Genomic DNA, 19574 nt, shown 5'->3' with positions numbered 1-19574 from the left:
TGGACTTTTCACGCATCAGTTAAATTATTTAACATGATTTTGTTTGGTCTTTTTTCCAAATTCTATAGCATTTTCATATAAAATTTCTAACGACTGACGTATGTTACTGAGACAATTGTAACATTCAAACATCGCAAATTATCTTCAATTAGTCAACACTAAGTCATTTTAATTTTCAAGTTTCTCTTATGAAACCGTACACACAACAATACGCGCATTGTTTGTAGTTTGTATAACGCAAATTTATAATCGTGTGTTCGACATAAGTCGAAGAAATGAGTTAGTCGAGCAGGACCGATGTAAATATACTTTATCAAACATTCCGAATCTAATTCTGTATATAGACTATGCGCGGCAAATAGAATAGTAATGTTGTAGAACGGAGATAATTTAATGCAGTAATTCATTTTGTAACATGCAATAAAATTAAAATTACACGTCTCATTCAATTGATATTACTGGAATTGCTATTCAGTGAATTAAATACGTAATGGCAAATTACAAATAATTTATTTAGTATTTATTTTTACGTTTCTGTAATCATTCTATATTGTAGAAATCGAACGTTTAACTACAGGTTCTAGTGTGTCGTGACAAAGGATAAAAAACAGTTGTAAAGAGTCGACATACTTTGATCGAAGCCTGCTAAAACATCATCAAAACAAGTTTCGTCTTCGATAATCTCCGTTTCGGATCAATTCAGTTGTTGTTTGTTCGATTCTTATCTCCGCATAAGTATTCCAATCATACCCATTATGCACACGATTCGCGCTACACAAAAGTGTTTACGAAACCGATCTAAATACATAGAATTGCATTGTTTGACAGTTGATGCTGAATTATTGATTACACCCAATACATATTTGACTTCTAACAGTTAAACATCAAGTTTTGATTTGATTCAAATATTATTGCGCATATCGATGCAGATGACATTGAAAAATAATAATGGTCGTCTCTAAGGTCTCTATCACCAAAGAACCCCAACATTGCGATGTCCCAATTTCCGACAGGGATTGCGAAAACGCGCCGGTTTATTTTGGAGTTGGCGGCGCGGACCGAATGCTAATCGGGCTACTTGACTTTCGTCAGTTCGAATTGAGCGAAAGTTTGGGATTTTCAGGAAATCGGGACCTCTGCTTATCTATCTGCCACTACTTGTCGTAATGGGCATGATACTATTGGGAATTAATTAAAATAAATAAAAAATACAGATTGCTTTGAATTGGTTTCGTGCTGGTTGCTAGTAGATAAGATATGATTAGAGTCTGGCTCTCTTTCTTTCATCCATGCGAGTTTCGTATTCGATCGGAATAGAGTTGCGTCCGAAAAGTGTATCGCAAAAGGTGGACGCGGAAAGAATAGGGAATAGTGCATACACATACATACATACACTCAGCGTATACGTATACGCGTATACACGCGGAGCGAGAGAGCACGTGCGTTAAGTAAGAAGGTAAGTCAGTTAGTTGGTAATTGGTTGTGTTTAGTATTTTCATAACATCAGCGCATCACGCATACTAAATACATTGCGAAGGGAGCGAAGCGAAAATCTTTTTTTTTCGGTATTCCAATCAACGCGAGTAGTCTCAAGCGGTTGCTGCGTGGCGAAGGTGCGTGGTGGTGCTCTGCTCTTGGTGGTTTTCATCCCGTGTATAAACAATACGATATATCATAATAAACAGCATATCGAAGACCGCACATCCGGCTATTATTAGCATTCGTATTTTTATATATAAATGTGTCCCTGGACGGTCCAATAACAAATTGTATCGCGGCTTGTGTTATTATCCTTCTTCATCCATGACTCGTGAGTACAGCGTTATCTCTTTTATATTATTATTATTAATCACGCTAACCGGAAAAATAACAATTGCGTTACTAAGGTTACCAAACAAGTTTAAAGTTAAGCCAACTTACAGTGATATTACAACTGTACAAAATTGTTTTGCATCTGTCGAATAATTTATTAGGATGAAGCTTATTTTTTGCATTATCATGTGTAATCCTTATAATACTATTACTAATAGTTAAGTCCACTAAAGACGCAATTATTTTGCATCCCTTACATTACATCGTTTATCAGTACAAATTGACCTTCTTGTCATGACCTTCTTAATCTCCATATTATCATTGGCAGCAATAATGCATTTATTTAGATAAATGAAATATTTGAATCACTTTGCAAGTTGAATTATAAAATTTTAATTCGAATTAAAAAAAGCAAAGTTCATTGACTTATAATTACAATATCTTAAAACATATCATTAATTTATCTAACCATTAAATGATAACACTGTTGCTGTGGTTACTAAATTATTTCAAAGTTAAACCATGCAACTTTTTCAATCTGTCCCATAAAATCATAATGATATCAATTAATTTCCTTATTATATACTTGAATAATATGAATAATTATTCAAAAAAGTTTAATTAAAACTTTATTATATTTATGAAATAATTAATTTAACAGAGTATTTAAAACAAATTTGAAGAAATATATTTAAAAAAAAAAGATTTTTTTTAGCATTTTGATATGTATCATTCATAAGTTCTATGTAAACAAGACAATCTTTAATCAATTATTACATTTTATTGGTAAATATAAGTATTTAATCTATTTTCCCATTGGGTAATTGTAGTTTATTAATAATGTAATTGTAATTAAAAAACTACTATTACAGAAAATAACGGTATTTTTAATTGTTCTTGAATTGCTACTATTAAATAAAAATATCCTATTATAATATCCATAATCATTAATCAAGATGAATGGCAGAAGCGTCGTTTGTGTGGTTACTAAACAAGTTGAAAGTTTAAAAACTTGCTATGCACTAATGACAAGTGCAAGCAAATGTTTTGTATCTGTCACATGTAATTGTTTATTAGGACATTCCTTGATACATTTAATTGTCTTAAAGTTTTATTCCCATTGGTAAATTATTATCTATAAATAATGTACAGTGGAACCTCGCTTAACTGAAATACACGTATAATCAAACATATTCAAAAATACACATAACATGTGTACATAAGTTTTAGAAAAAATGTAGCAAGCGCGAAATGCTCATTATGCGTTAAGCAAAGCTCCACTGTATTTGTATTTAGAAAACTATTTTTAAAAGTAAATCCAACTTACTGTTGCAGGCAGTTGCTTCAAATTTGACACATGGAATGTTTTTTTTTTCCAGCGAAATCCTTATTCGTTTTATTCTGATTCATTAATATATTGAAATTAATAATTAAAAACTTCATTTACAAGACTTTTATTAAAGAAAATAATAATATTTCCGGATTTTTAACATTGTTTCCGTTTTTTTTTTCGTTTATCATGCTAATCGGAAATAACAACGCAGTTACTACGGTTACCAATTAAATTAAAAGTTAAACTATTTGTTGTGCACTACTGGATATAACTGCTACCGTTTAAATTTAACAGCTTAATTGATGTATTGCCATTGATTAAATGTAGTTTCTATATAATTTTTCTCTTTTGTTCTATTTCTTTTTATCAGTTCTTTATTTATACATACGTTTGATACATATGATTGTTAACTTAAAAAGTATTTATGAATAAAATGATCGGTATTTCCAGATTTATTGGTTTATTGTTTTGGAACTGGAACTGGATAAGTGAGTTTAAGTCACTTTCCGTCCACTACAACTATTTAAAATTTGTCAGATGGTATTGTTTATTGCGACATCCTGTGATTCATTCAACTGCTTAATCGCTTTGGTAAAGGTCACTTTTTACAAAACATAAATAATTCCAAATTCACTTTCAAATTGCATGAAATTTGACAATACAACAAATTTGAAATTTGACATTACAACAATACCTCGCATAGTGTGGAATCGATTAGTCNNNTACCTCGCATAGTGCTGAATCGATTAGTCGGGATTCACTGTCAAATTGCATGGAATCGATTAGTCCGGATTCAGTATAGAAATTCACTATAAAATTGCATGGAATTTGACAATATAACAATACTTCGCATAGTGTGGAATCGATTAGTCCGGATTTTCTATAGAAATTCACTGTCAAATTGTATGGAATTTGAGAATATAACAATACCTTGCATAGTGCGGAATCGATTAGTCCGGATTCAGTATAGAAATTCACTATCAGATTGCATGTAATTTGACAATACAACAATACCTCGCAATATGAAATATTGAAAATTTCAAATCAAACTAAATAAGCAAAATAACAATACAGTCTAAAAAATTAGTAACCAAAAGTATTCACAAAACTATTGGAAACGATAATATTAATATTTACAACACTTTTGAATACATGTTGTATTGCATTAAACAAATTTTGTATGTGTCAATCTTCATTTGTGACTCGTGAATACTATGAATTTTTTTTATTGACATTAATCATGCAAATCGGAAAATAGGGTTGTTCAGATAAAAAACATAAATCTAAAATAAATATAAATGTAAAACATGAAAAAAAGTATTAAAAACAATTCTACAAAATTTTCCTGACAAATATTTTCTAATAAAATATCGTATTATGCATTAATTATTTTTATATTATTTTGTTTTTTGCTTATATTGTTTTGTGTTTTGCTATTATGGATTTATTTATTTGATAACTTTGATATGATGCGATACATTAATCAGATTAAAAGCCGTATTCACATGATGTGTTAATTGCAGCATATTAAACGTTAACGTGCAATTTTATGATTAATTGAATTGTAAATTAGTAATCAAACAAGTTTAATTATAGTATTACTATAAATGTATACGTGTTGTATAAATGTGAAGTTAAATTCTATTTATTTCTTCAAAGGTTGTTTGAAAACCAAATTATTCCCGAAAACCTGTAGTAATTAATTGTTAGATTGTTGTAGATGCTTTTTTCTTGTACATATGTATTTAATAATAATCAATAAAAACTAAAAGCTTCTGAACATTTATAATCACAAAACAAGATAAGGATATTATAGGCTTAATGATATCAAATATATTTAGTAAAAAAATAAATTAGGAAATTGTATTTTTTTTGTTACGATCTTTATCTATAATATATCCTGAAAAACATATTGTGTATTAAATGATTTCTGATAATTATATAAAGTTGTTTGATACAATTTCTCTTATGGAGAAATTTAGAATGATTTTAAACCTAAAATGTGTGACATTCAAGGTATCTTGGTATATGATTACTCATCATCAAATCCAGTGTTCTTCAACCTTTTTTGTCTCACGGAGCATACTCGAGACTTAAGTTAAACTTCCGTATCAAACTTAAATCATGATGGTGTTTTAATATTCATGTACACTTACAGTAAGACCTCGTTTAGCGATTTGCTGAAAGCCTTAAAGAAGTTAAAAATTTACCTGGATTCAAATTATTTCGGCATTTCATTGATTAGTATATAATACGATTATTCCTGAACACGAAGCGCTGTGGTTCCCAAGTATCTATGCTTGTTTGAGATGTAGATGAGCAGGGTATTATGGAGTTACTGCAAGTTTCTGTCGAGGACATTACCAACAACAACAACAAAGAACTGGCAAAACAAGGAATTGAATAGTTATTCTGAAGAAGATGAACCAAAATAACTTGCTTCAGATTTTCTTAGAAAAGTTTGGAAACGATAATCGAAATTGTTAATCAAATTGTAGCGAATGATCTAAATTTTGACAGGAGTGCAAAAGCAAAAAGAAGGAGTTTTGGGTGCGATCGTCTGCTACAAACATTTGCTTAATGAAAGAAAAATAAAGCGACAAATGTTTCTAGATGCCAGGACTTTCACCACAAAATAAACTTATTATTTCTGTATGTAAATGTCTGTGTTTTATAAAACATATATTATAATGCAAATTACTATAAATACAACGTATTCCCGTTTCCTTATTTATTAAAATTACCTAATATAATGCTGTTTCGTTTAGCTCTATGTCTTCAGTAATGCATCTAAAGTGTTAAACTAGTTGACGAAATGGTTAAAAATTACTGTTTTAAGCGTTTCTATAATAACAATCTTTATTGTAACAGTCACATAAAAAATAAAAACATACAATAACAATAAACAATAATAGTTATCAAATTTACCATAGGTTTGTATGCCCAAGTCTGTTTTCATATATACTTTAATAAAAATTGTATTAACTCTTTGCGATTTATAATTAATTTATAATGTAAAACTTGAAAGTGAATAGTATTTAAAAAAATGGGTTTGTATTTTTTTCTATAAAAAATCATTTCAGTTAAAATTTGTATTTGCAAATATTTTATTTATTTTAATTAACGCATTTCTATCATTATTTCATTAAAATCAAACAAGTTTACTAACAACGATAAAAAAAACAGTTATTTCAGGAAAGTAAATGTCGGTATTGTTCATTATTATGTCATCATTGCAAATGTATGAATACGAAAAATAAACATAAAATTGTAACAGGTTGAAGCACAAAAATCGAACAAGTTTAATAACAAAAAAAGTTTAATTAAGCAAACCGCAACTGTGTTTCTTTCCATACGCAAATAACATCGTTTAAATTGTCGTTAATATATGAACTTGATTGAGAAAGTAAAACAAAATGAAAGTTTGTTTACTTTTAAAAAGTATATTAATTATATAGAATAATCGATTTTTATATCGAATTAACGAAAAAAATAATGAATATATTGTAAAAAAAACCTACTAAAGTCTCCCTGTAAATTTGTCCAAATCAAGTAACAATCTGAATACTCACAATGGAGGCTTGCTAAATGGGGTCACCTTATTTATCTTGAAAATAAGGTTACAATAATACATACTTTAAGTAAAGTTAGTATTCATAAGAATCAGTTTAATATGTGATAATGTTTAAAAATATCTTTACATATTTAGTTACACATAAAAATTTACATATGTAATGTTAATAATTGAATTAATTATTTCTTTAAATACATTGTAAAAAAACTAATTGTATACTTTGTAACTAAATAATTAACTAAATAATCTAAAAAGATTACAAATTCAAAATAATCTTTATATAAAATAATTCCATGCGAGATAATGTAAATATTTAGTAATAGATTTGTAGATATTATATTATAGGATATGAAATGATGTAAAGTACGATTTAAATTATTTAGTTCAATAAAGATGATACGATGTTTGGCAATAATAAAAAAAAACAAGGTCATCAAAATGTTAGTATACAAGGAGCTGTGCTACTATTGTTTTCAAAATTAGATTGAAACAAAAAAAGACGTATTACGTAAATTTATCGATTACGAAATGAAAGTTGTTTAGAAATGTATTATGTTTTTATAGTTATCGAGCACATCTTCAATTGCCTGAAGTATATATCGGCGTGTAATCGGTTTCATCAATATCCCGCACTGTTTAAAACCGGACTAATTGAGGATTTTAATACTCGTCCTTGAATTTATTACGTCGGAGGTCTTTAATATATATTACAAATTAATTGTTTTATGTCTTTACTTACTTTATAAATGTATTAACCCTTTCCAGTGATTATAAATGGAATAATTAATTTTTAAATTCAATTTTGTCTTTCGACGATTAAAACTGTTGGAAGCAACTAATGTGAATTGACGCTAGATGTATTTTTAACAGTATGTAATGTAGAATAATGAAAAGATACAGATAAGATGTTTTTTATGATTAAAGAATATAAAGATTTGAATGAAACATTTTTTTTTTAATTAGGCTGGAAAGGGTTAAAAATACATAAAAACAATACAATGTAGAATATACTAAAGAGTACTTATTGTTTACACACCTAGTATAAAAAAATGATCGTGTTAGCTTTGCAAACCAACTTATTACATACTGTACAAAATATTCTTGTTCTGCTGTCTTCTTTTCTAAGACAGATATGATAGAGTTTCTTTCATGTTTTGCGAATTTTCGCAAAAACATTAATTTCTTTACTTGAATTACATGATTCTTCGATTCTGAGAATAAAATAATATTTCATTCTTAGTTGTTTTCGAATCGATTAAATCTGATTTCTTTACCCAAACTTTTAGGAAAGCCTGGGATCCCGTATCCCGTATGGTTAAAATCGTACAAAAATATAGTCAAGTCTGTTCAGTTTGTTTTGAAATTCTCGAAGCCGCAGTATGCGTGTTATTTCTCTACAAAATAAACAACAACAGTAAATGAAATATTTAGTCGGTGATTTTGTTTTTCTGATTCACAATTAAAAAATTATTTCAACAAAGAAACAGGTTTTTAGTTAAAAAATACTTAATATGCAAGGAATATTAAGTGAATAGCTTAAATCAAAGCTTATACACGAACAAAATATTTATTGAATTATTTACTTAGCTTTTAACTTTTGTTTATCTGAATCTCAAACATTTTGTTTTGAAATATTCCGAGATAATGACAACAATTACTTGCAAACAGCAAAACATCAATAAACAAAGCATTTTCTTATAGTTCTTTAAAATTCTATGACTCTTTTTAAACGCAATTATTGTTAAAAGTTTCTATGTATTGAGAGCATTGTCATTGAAAACCACCGAATTTCAACACATAGCATTCCGAAAATGTTTATTTACACTTTTTTTTCTTATCCTGCAGCATTTCATTTCGACTAGGCTGATAAGAATACTTGATAAATACAAAGTCCGAGTTCAAGAAGTTGTCAGAGTTTAATTGTAGTTGGGACTTGTGAAAACGCGGATGCGCTTCCTTTGCTCCGCGCTTTACGTTGTTGTGTTGTGGTGTGTTCAAATAATTTTGACGCGGATCGAAAACGATTTTTAAACGTAACAGAGGAATTGAGGCGAATGGACGTAATGGATTTTTAGCGATAGCGATAAGTATTCGCTTAATACCTCGTTTTTCGCTCATTATTTTTACAATCAGACGTATAAGTGAGTACAAATGAAACAATTAAAATGTTTATATTTAGAGAGCAATGAAAACAGTTAATGCTTAGAATTCTACGTCTATATAGACTCAATGATTATTGTATAAGTAGTGCACAAAGGGTCGAACATCAGTTGTTAGTAAGGTCCTTGCTGATGTGGGCATCGTTCATTTTGGTGCATCAGTCCTCTTTGATTTGTGAAAGTGTTTGGTGTTACAGTGACGGCCAATAAAAATCAGACATTTCGTCTTTTTGGATAAAAATTTCTTCAGTAAATTGTAAGTTATTAAAAATACTATAGGGTGCGTAAAGTATTTGAGAACAGATTTATTATCATTTCTGAAAAATTTTAAGAATTGAAGACATTATATTTCTTTGTAAAATTATTCAATAAAACTACCGTCGTCAATACTTGCCTCTATACAAGATCTAAATCGTAGATATGCTTCAATTAAATGATTTTGATTCATAGCAGACATCTAACTCTACAACGCGTAATAACCCAAGGATTTGAGGTCCAAAGAGTTAGGAATTCTTTTGTAAGTGACCGCATTGATTTTCTGGGATCATAATTAATGTTTTGTTAAACTCGTTGAACAAATTCACTTCTGTTATGTTACCATCTTTGTTCTCCAATTCCTTACAAGCGACTTTCAGAAATCGCGATACAGGGGAACCTCGCTTAACGAGTTTAATTCGTTCCAAAATTTCCGGATTTTTAATCGTGAAATACTCGTATAGTAAACATATTAAAAATACACATAATATGTGTTTAAAAATGATGCAGCAGGCGCGCAATCCGGCACTTCTCTTCTCATCGTCACTCGTTATGCGAAACGTCGCTCGTTAAGCGAGTCATTTTTCTTACAATTTATTTTGCTCGTTAAGCGAAATACTCTGTATACAAATTAAATATTAGCTTTGTTATTACCGTTAATTTCAATGCAAACAATGTTATTTTGAACATCTGTTTGACAACAAAAAAATTGCGAACTATAAAAGCCGCTTTTAATTCAATCAAGTCGATTTATAACGACGGAAATGATCGTTCAACGAACAATAAACTTGCGAAGCAGTGAAAGAATGAACATTGCGTGTTGCGCAACGGCTACTAAACAGAAAATTGCAATATTATTCATTTATCTATCTATTTTGGATATTTATTTTTCTCTTTTCGTGTTTGTTTTTTTTGTGTTGTTATTGTCATTCACCTCATTGACTGATTGAATGAATGCGGAAAGCACGGAATGAATGAACAAAAACGACAAGTCATTATTAAAATTGTTACGCAAACATGTTTACTTTTTGGTTGTTTTTGTTTTATTTTTTCTTCTGTACGGAATGTTCTAACGTTAAGTGGGGAAATTTTGTTTATTCTACTTGGTTTTTGTTTCCTTGATGATTCGATCACATTATATCGTTTTGTTGCACGCTTCGTATAAATTTAATACTAATTCAAATAAGCTTACATATGGCGTTTCATAAGAAATAAGTTGAAGATAAATAAATACTGAATTAAATCAACAATCATGCAACAAGTATGACCCTTTTATCAAAGATTACTGAAAAATAATAAACAAACTTTCAAAATAATTATTGAATGATGAGAGGATTTCTAAAAAAACAATTGGACTAATTTCTTGGATCGTTTTGTTTGAAGACTTTGTAAACGTAGTGATTTATGTTTAATTACAGAAATAATTTACTGAAACTCAAAATAGAAAAGTAAAACAAGTAAAAGGAGTCAAAGGAGACAAGTAAAACAATGTAATATAACAAAAAAATGAATATACATAAGCCTCTGTCCGAAAATATGGTATACATTTACGAAAAAAATGAAATAAAACTAAAATTAAATATTAAATTCATTTTATCATAATATAACTAAATACAAATTATTTTAGTGTAATTCAAATTTAGTTAAAGTGAGATTTAGCTTTGTTGATCGCTTCTTTTCAACAAATACATTTTGTATATATTTAAGTAAATCGACGACGACAAAACTTCGTCCTTATTTATATGAGGGAATTTCTTCCTCCTGATAACATAATTGATTCCATAGTAGTGGTACTTGTTGTGACTTAAATTGAATAATCTAACCTTCACTGTAAAACAGCTATTGCAAGATACCATGACATTGTTCATTAATCAATTGCTTCGATTTGGCATCTCTTCTTTGTAAATTCACATTATTTGGGTTAAAATTTTCCATTTTGAAATTACATTGGTGACTATTATATTTTTTTCGAAAAAACTAATTTTTGGTCTTCAAATTCCAACTTAACTCAAAAGCAACGACTGTCAAATATTTTATATTATTTAATTATCAATATAAACAATACCAATATAATGAATAATGATAGTTGCTTTCGAAACTCTACATAATCTAAGACTTTCTTACAAATGTATACCATATTTTCAGACAAAGGGAATACATTATATCAAAGTGACAAAGTTGAAGTAATATATAAAAAATAATGTAAAAAATTACAATATTTATTATATTTTGGTTATATTTTATGTGTTATCTTTGAAACACTATTTATTAATAATAATAACAAATGCATCAGTCGTACAAAAAAACATATATAATTTCAAAAAAAGTCAACTAATGTAAAGGGCTATGAGCATAGGTTTTTCTGTCCTCTATTTAGTATTAATTTTATCTAATACATAAATTTTGCAAAATTCAGCTAGTTAAATATAATTTAAGTTAAGTTCAATATAATTCAGCTTTTCTAATCATTAATTTGTGATATTATTTAAAAATTAATACATTATTTTCTTCATTATTATATTCTGAACACAAGATATTTATTTAAATATTTAAAGCTGAATAATATAGACTAAAAATATATTTTTTTACGGTAATGAAAAAAACTAATAAAAAAATAAATAAAATATTCATTAGCTTTGAAAATATATTTAAAATGTGGTTGTTAAATAACAATAGACCTTTTTTTACAAAAGTATCTACATTTTTTAATTAGTTTTGTTATCAATTTCGAGGTCATATAAAGTATGAATAATTTTCCTACTTGGTTTAATTTATACTTGTTACTAGTTTAAGTTATAAGTAACCAGTATACTCATCCATTTGGTAAGATGATAATCGAATTCGTACATTTCATAAATTATAATAATGTTTATTGCATCAGTTCAAAAAAAAAACATATACTGTAATAAATAAAAAACTAAATAAATATATATAATTTCAAAAAATTATACCAAGGGCTATTGACAGCATTTATTATTATTATGTTACAATTATAACAATTTGTTAAGAAAACAAAATATGTCTATTATTAATTAATTTATAATTCAACAATTTCCTCATAAATCTGTCAGTTTTATCGAAAAACAATTCAATAATAATTATTAATATTACTACAATATAACTAAAACAAATATTGTCATTAGTGATAGCAAAAGTATGATTTGAAAGAATTTATCTCAATTTAGTTCTAATTGTGGAATCAGTAGTTACTTGAACAACATATTCTTGATAAGCAATAGTTAATCTTCGAAATCAGAGCAATTACTTCTAATAATAACCGAATCGAAGGTTACCTGTTCGAATATAAACGAAAGAATAAGTAAATGCATGGTAATAATAAATTATATAAAACGAGTTAAAGCTTAACTATTTAATTAGTATTATAAAGAATAAATAGGAAACTTAATATAAATGTGTTTTGTATGAGTTAATTATACTGTTATGAACTGTAATAAGTTCAGCAATTAGAGAACCAGCGGATGATATAATTAACAATCTGGCAAAACGATTTGCTACAGTTAACATAACGCACAATGCAGTAGTATTTTTTTTTTTTTAAATAATTTTAATTAATATATTTGATGCATTGCTGTACAATGCGAAAATTCGATAATCTCATATTAAAACTCAATTACTATTGATTGAGCAATCAGTCCAGAAACAATGCATAATTACAATTCATCATCGAGTCACATTTGTTATTCATTTTACTGAGAAATATTGTATATCAAAACACTTGTCAAAAAAATTTCTTACGTCTTAAATTGTTATTTTTTTTTATTCCTACGGTAATAACAAATTGAGATTTCGATTTGGAATTTCCGACTGCCAAAGATTTCTATTCCCACGTCAATAACAACAGTAACAACAATGATCATCATGTGGAGCGAAATTGAAGGAAGGAGAATTCGGGTTTTAAAGAAATCTTCAAACCCGAGGCGATTCATGCATCGCAAACGGTACCCAAATACCACCACGAAAATCGAACGCGTTAGTTTCGAGAAAGGATTTGTTTGTTACTGATTTGGATATGGGTTTTGAGTAAAAGTGTGTATTTTTCGGGCGGATGTGGTGAGTTCATATTCGATTTCCCATTTGGAATTCTTGCATATCCGATCAATGATAATATTCAATTAAACGTTATTATAACAGCGCTTAATTGATTGGTGCAATTATGAAGAGTGCTTCCTTATGTTTTTATGTTTGTTTTTTTTTGTGTGTGTTGTAATTATATTTATTGTATTTTTCTTTCTTTCTGTTGTTCTTCAGGTGCCGTTTCTTCAGGTAGTAAAAACATGCCTGCGAAGAAGTGCTGGGGCAACGATGAGCCCATCCAGCTCTACGTCGTGCTGACATTGACCATCATCTACTTCATTTGCGAACTGGTCTTGAGCCACGTTACGCACGCCCTCGCACTCCTCATGGACTCGTACCACATGTTATGCAACATCATGGCCTTAGCCGGATGCATTATAACCATTAAGGTAACTAGCCTTTCGTCATTCAAATTATATTACAATATAATCGTTAGTAATCGAAGTGAATTCATTTGACATCTATTTTTGAATCTGCAACGAACGTTCAAACAAATCATCGATTTTTTTTATTGATAATAATAACATTTATTGCAACAAATCACCATACTACAAACTCAACAACTTAACATAATAAGAAAATAAAAATAAATTGATCTGCTGCAAAGGGCTTATGAATAATATTAACATCGATGAGCAAAAAGGAAGAAATAACATAGTTTTTACTTTCAAATAATTTATTTAAAATATTGGGGCAACCTTGACATTCTATATTTTTTAAAACTATAAGACAAAATTTTTACTTAGAATTGCGGTACATCTTATATAATAGTTTCCAAATTTAGCCTACGTTTTTCATCCAAAACATAGATTGGGAAATAATAGTATAAATATTCACTAATAAAAACAAATAGAACATCGTTAGTGAAGAGAGGTAAAAGGGCTTTTATAATAAGAGAATATTCAAATCTTTAAACCTGTGTATGTAAATATTTAAATTTTATTTTATTTCAATAAATATTACAGCATCAGGTGGAAAAACTGCGGTCAATAGCCCATTGTATATATGTTTGCATGTATGCAATAAATTACTGTTTTTATTGTTGTTGCCGCAATTGCGTGAGAATGCTTATAATATTTATTTTCCTATGTTTACGTATAATATCTAAGTACGTTCAATAATCGAAGTAATAGCTATTTTTCGTTGACTGTCGCATTGCAAAAATTGACGTCTTTGCAAGTATTCATCCTTCACATAAAAAAAAACAGGAAAGTTACATAATTCAGAAAAGATTTGCCGTAAGAGGATGTTTTGGATGTTTAACTATAAGTTAAAGTTTGCCGTGATATAAAAAAAAGTTGAAAAATATTGGCTTGCTTGACCTTAAAAAAATAAATTATATAGTTAATATACTGTAGTTCAATTTCTAATATGTCTAAGTTTGATTTTTGGATGACACATGTCAGATAACATGGTTAATTTGACACAATGATATGTTGAAGAATTTGAGATTTTACAGATATTTGTTGTCTGTGGCAAGAGATAAAAAAAATGGTTCTAAAGGATGTTTATTATATTTTGAAGTGCATTTTCTCCTTCAGTTCTAAATTGATAAGATTAGCTATATAATTCAGATTGTTTAATTTATATAGTAACCTATTTTGCTGATTATCACAATTTAAGAAATGAAACATAATATTTTTTTATTTCACAAAATTTCTTTGCATAAGTCCTTCACATGCTCGTTCTTGCAGTTAATCCTTGGCTTTATATTATATTTCCGGATATAAAGGACTTTAATTATGATTGCTTCCAATCACATGTTCTTGTTGCGAAAAGTGTAAAATATTAACGGAAGAAAGAATTAATATAAGTTAATAGTGTATAATAATATTTTATATACATGTAGTCTAAATATTACTAAATTATTACTAAATATTATTAATATTACACAATTATTTAAAATTATTTTATTTTATATGTAATTTCAATAATAAAATGAAAAAAGGACAGTGGAACCTCACTTAACGAGCAAAATGAGTTGTAAGAAAAATGACTCGCTTAACGAGCGAAGTTTCGCATAACGAGTGATGATGAGAAGAGAAGTCCCGAATTGCGTGACTGCTACATCATTTTTAAAACTTGTATACACATATTATGTATATTTTTGAATATGTTTCACTATACGAGTAAAAGTCCGGAAATTTTGGAACGGATTAAACCCGTTAAGCAAGGTTCCACTGTATATGTATATTATATGTAATTGAATTTACTTAAAAACCAATCAATATTTTTGCTAAAAGTAAAATTGATTACTATTACTAATTACTATTTTCGATAATCTTTCATATAAGAAATGTAGAAATTATAGGACAATTGATTAATTATACCTTAATAAGAATTATACCACTTATTTCGTTATTTAAATATGCAAATAAAAGTTGAAAATAAAAATCTTGAAGCTGAAAATTCAATCTTAAGTATGAAATACAAAACATCATTTGAATGAAAATAGGTTGTATTACTCCAATATTTGCTTATCCTTTTTTTTAACATTTCTATACAGTGGCTCATAAAAAAATAGAATCGTGTTGAAAAATAATTATTGACACATAACTTTTTTCTTTTATAAATTAATCAGTTATAAAGGCACTTAAATTTAAGTACCGCATTGTTTCATAAGAAACATGCTCTTATTTGAATTCCCTTTTCATTTTATTTATGAATTTCTATACGTCTAGTAAATATTTTAAATTACATCATGTTCTTTGTTCAAATTGATATTATAAACACAATAGCCATTTGATTAATATTCATCTGCGACGGCGCCCCTTGGCATTATTAATCTATTTTTGATCAAATAACAAGGATATCTGATTGATAGGCAACCATATAAGCGTAATTTTAAACTAATAACTGAGGCTCGACGCGCACTCAATCGAAGGCTATGATTTCCTTAGACCGACTATATACTTGAAATATGCACTACATATATTAGATTAATGTATAGGTTTAAATAAATGTATACGAATATAGGATAACATATAATGAATTTTCCGTTTTGTTTCTTTAGCATGGAAAAAACAAAAATTCGACGGAGTGCAAGGAGCCTTCGAGCACGACGTCAAGCGTGGGTGATCTTCCTGCGATGGAAGTGAATTGCCAGGATTCTAAGAAGCAGATAGACAGAACGAAATCGTCTGCGCAAAAGGAAAAGAAGCTGAAGAATACGTTCGGATGGGCGAGAAGCGATGTGATTGCTATGCTGATATGTTGCGTATTTCTTGCTTCCTTGAGCTTCTCTATACTGGTAGAAGCTCTGCAAACGCTGTTCCACATAGACCATCAGCACGAGGTCCATCATCCGATCATTATGATTTGTTTTGGAGCGTTGGGACTTCTGCTCAATGGGATTTGCTATCTTCTGATTGGAGGTACATATTGTTAAGATGTGTATTAGAACTTGTGTTTTGATTGGTAATGTTCGCAGGTTACACTTTCCACCAAGGCAGTTTTCTTTTCGTGACGGAAAGCGGTGATGTTATTCTTAACAGGGTGGTGACGAACGAATCTGTAAGCCGCGGGGAAAGACGGCTGAGTCGCACGAAGAACATGCCAGTGCCTGTTGGAGTGAATCCTCCAACGCGCCAAAGGCAGGGTTTCTTGGAGATGGTTCGCGACATCATCGGGTGCATCTTCGTCATCATCACTGGTTTGGCCACGTACTTCTCTGAACAGAGCGTCGCCAAATATGTTGATCCTCTTTTGTCGATCACCTCCGCCGTAGTCCTGATGTGGCTCAGCTATCCGTACATGAAGGAGAGTTGCTTGATCCTTCTTCAAACCATTCCTGATACCATTAACATTGACTCGATGAAGACTCAGCTGATCCAGCACTTCCCCGATATCGTGAACGTGCACGATCTTCACATCTGGCAACTCACCGCCAGCAAAGTCATCTCTACTGCGCACATAATCTTCCAGAACCCCAAGGTTTACGCCAAAATCATGGACGATGTTAAGGAATTCTTCCTCGATCATGGCATCACGCAGGTTACCATCCAACCAGAGTTCTATACCAAATGCTCCAGCGTTGAGAGCCTCAACTCCGTTAACAAGCATCCTCTCTGTCTAGTCAAGTGTCAAGACGAGGCATGTGTCAATCAGCATTGCTGCCCCACACCTAATCTACAGGTAAAATATATTGTTTTCTAAAAGTTTAGAATATTTTACAGCATGGTTATTACAAATTATCCATTTTTTGAAATTTGACTTTCAAACTATAGAACAAAGTTATCAAGTTTTTCATGAATTCCTCGCTTTGACACATGGTGTCATTTTGCGACTCATTAATAATTAACGCGATTGATAGGTCGAGAAACACTGTTCTAATTGATTTTCATTTCAATTTACATAGAATTCATAGAAATAATATAAACGAACGTAGTGTGATGTCAGTAAACGTCTGTGCGCAGATTCATATTGTTTATTTGTCTTTTGTCTAATCCTGTTAATTGCTTATTTTTTCTTTTACCACTTATTTTATGGAAATAATGAATATAGCAATTCAATATCAATTAACGTACATTCATTTAGCGTTCTTCAATTTGTGTACGTATAATGTACTGAAAGCTGATTGACATTAAAAATATTTCGGGTGTATCTATTTATTTATTTCAATTATCATATGTTGTTGTTTTGCTTTGCAGATGATCAGTTCCAAGTCCAGAGAGGATCTGATAGCCGAAGTAGAAGTAGTATGCGAACCAACAACGGTCGAAGAAAACCAAGCTGTGTGATACAAAACAGAAATCATTGATTTTATACTAATTTTTTTGACGTATTTTTAACACTTCTGCGACGTGCAATTGTATAAAGAGAGATAAATTTTACTATTTATGACGATATCATTCCAAACATATATTTTTTATTAATTATAAGTACTGTTAATTTATTTATATTCTATTTTATTTGTCCTTCAACGTTTTACAAATATTTTGTTAGCTAATAGTGCAATTAAATAGGAAAGTCCAATTTGTGCGTTAAGTATGGAGTTGTTAAGTTTGTAAAAAATAAAACCATCTAGTTGAAAATTTTTATTAAGTAATAAAATTATATAAGGTCATATACTGAAGATAATTAGGAAAGCAGCGAAGCTATTAAAGTAAACAAATGAATTGTTTTGTACTATTTAATTGTTCGAATATATTTTTTTACAAGTATTAAGAATAGTATAACTGGTTTTCTGCGATATCCCACGATCAAATATTGTATATTATTGTTGCATGTATAATAAAATCATGATTATTCAAGAAATGAAAACGTTATTTCTGTTATGATACTTTGAAAATAAATGTATTAAAAATAAAATATAATTTTAAATGAATCATTTATAGTTTTCTTATGATTTCGTATAATTTTCAAACTTAATTTATTATATTTAATATGAGTTCATTATATTGTAAACGTCACTGATGTACTCCAGTATAAGCAATTATTAAACAGATTTTTAATGAAAAACAAATTGGTAAATATCGTGACTTTGAGATGTTTATATTTTTATATATATTGAGAATTATATTATAGAATCCTTAATATTCTTATAAAAATAGGAGATAAAAGATAATATTTACAGCGTATTAAAACATTGACTTAAAGAAACAAACAATTTGATTTTTATATATGTTTAATATTTACACAAATGTTATTAATTAAAAATTAATTTATGAGTTAACACATTGAAGGGCCAGAAAATCCTGATTTTATAGATCCAAGTGGTGCCAGACAACTTCGTCAACTGAATCAACATCGGAAGGTATGGATTCAAAATAAACATCATCTACTACCTTATACTAAGTGTGTGCAAAAGGAGGGACAATGCGTGTCCCACCGCCACTCAAAGAGTTAAGTCAATATAATGTTTTCTTCTTGAGAATGTTTCAATAAAAACTGTGAATTTATATATAATTAAATGGTGTTTAATTCAATGTTCATATCCATTGTTGTTTTGGTTTTGTTTTATAGATACTAAACGCATTTTGCAGCCTGTTTGCAATATAAGTGCGAGGCCTGATTGTTTTTTTTGCCGGGCACATCAAACTTTAGATAACAAAATTAGTTAACACTTAGAATTTATATATTTAAATACAGATTTTAAATATGTATTTAAAACTAAATCCAAAATCCAGTTATAAAAATCAAAAGTCATGAATTTCTACATTCTTCTTCACATGCCTTCCCACTTCACTTAGCTTGCGCAATTTCACCAGCCACTGTTTTGTTATTATAATACTCTAACTCTACTACAATTCATGACTGCTGCTAGCTCAGTTACTGGATGGAATTGGAGAGAATGGTGATCCACAAGTGGCGGCAAAGCGTAACAAAAAGTAACAATTTGGGGAGA

At 29.1% G+C, this 19574-nt stretch overlaps 1 protein-coding gene across 4 annotated transcripts; it reads left to right on the top strand.

The window, feature by feature from the left end:
- Nucleotides 1-1310: 1310 nt before the first annotated feature.
- Nucleotides 1311-18105, top strand: LOC108565906 (zinc transporter 1). 4 transcript variants are annotated; one of them, XM_017925586.1, is made up of 5 exons: nucleotides 1311-1456; nucleotides 13403-13617; nucleotides 16242-16602; nucleotides 16659-17362; nucleotides 17878-18105. In XM_017925586.1, exons 2-5 carry the CDS (start codon nucleotides 13429-13431, stop codon nucleotides 17965-17967), a joined length of 1344 nt encoding a protein of 447 aa, XP_017781075.1. In that variant the 5' UTR covers nucleotides 1311-1456; nucleotides 13403-13428; the 3' UTR covers nucleotides 17968-18105. The 4 variants fall into 4 exon arrangements, with proteins under 4 accessions (XP_017781075.1, XP_017781073.1, XP_017781076.1 ...); XM_017925584.1 differs by lacking the exon at nucleotides 1311-1456 and adding an exon at nucleotides 1477-1810; XM_017925587.1 differs by lacking the exon at nucleotides 1311-1456 and adding an exon at nucleotides 8668-8860.
- Nucleotides 18106-19574: the final 1469 nt, after the last annotated feature.

Source organism: Nicrophorus vespilloides, unplaced genomic scaffold (genome assembly GCF_001412225.1).
Source record: "Nicrophorus vespilloides isolate i.1.1-1 unplaced genomic scaffold, Nicve_v1.0, whole genome shotgun sequence".
Lineage (NCBI taxonomy): Eukaryota > Metazoa > Arthropoda > Insecta > Coleoptera > Silphidae > Nicrophorus > Nicrophorus vespilloides.
The sequence above is the reverse complement of the archived record's forward strand: the minus strand, read 5'-3'. Positions and strand labels throughout refer to the sequence as shown.

What these genes read in the sequence shown, in the direction of transcription:
- LOC108565906 (XM_017925584.1), top strand. An exon ending in GATGCATTATAACCATTAAG is followed by an intron (nt 13,618 to 16,241) that starts GTAACTAGCCTT and finishes TTGTTTCTTTAG; the next exon opens with CATGGAAAAAACAAAAATTC. An exon ending in GCCCCACACCTAATCTACAG is followed by an intron (nt 17,363 to 17,877) that starts GTAAAATATATT and finishes TTTGCTTTGCAG; the next exon opens with ATGATCAGTTCCAAGTCCAG.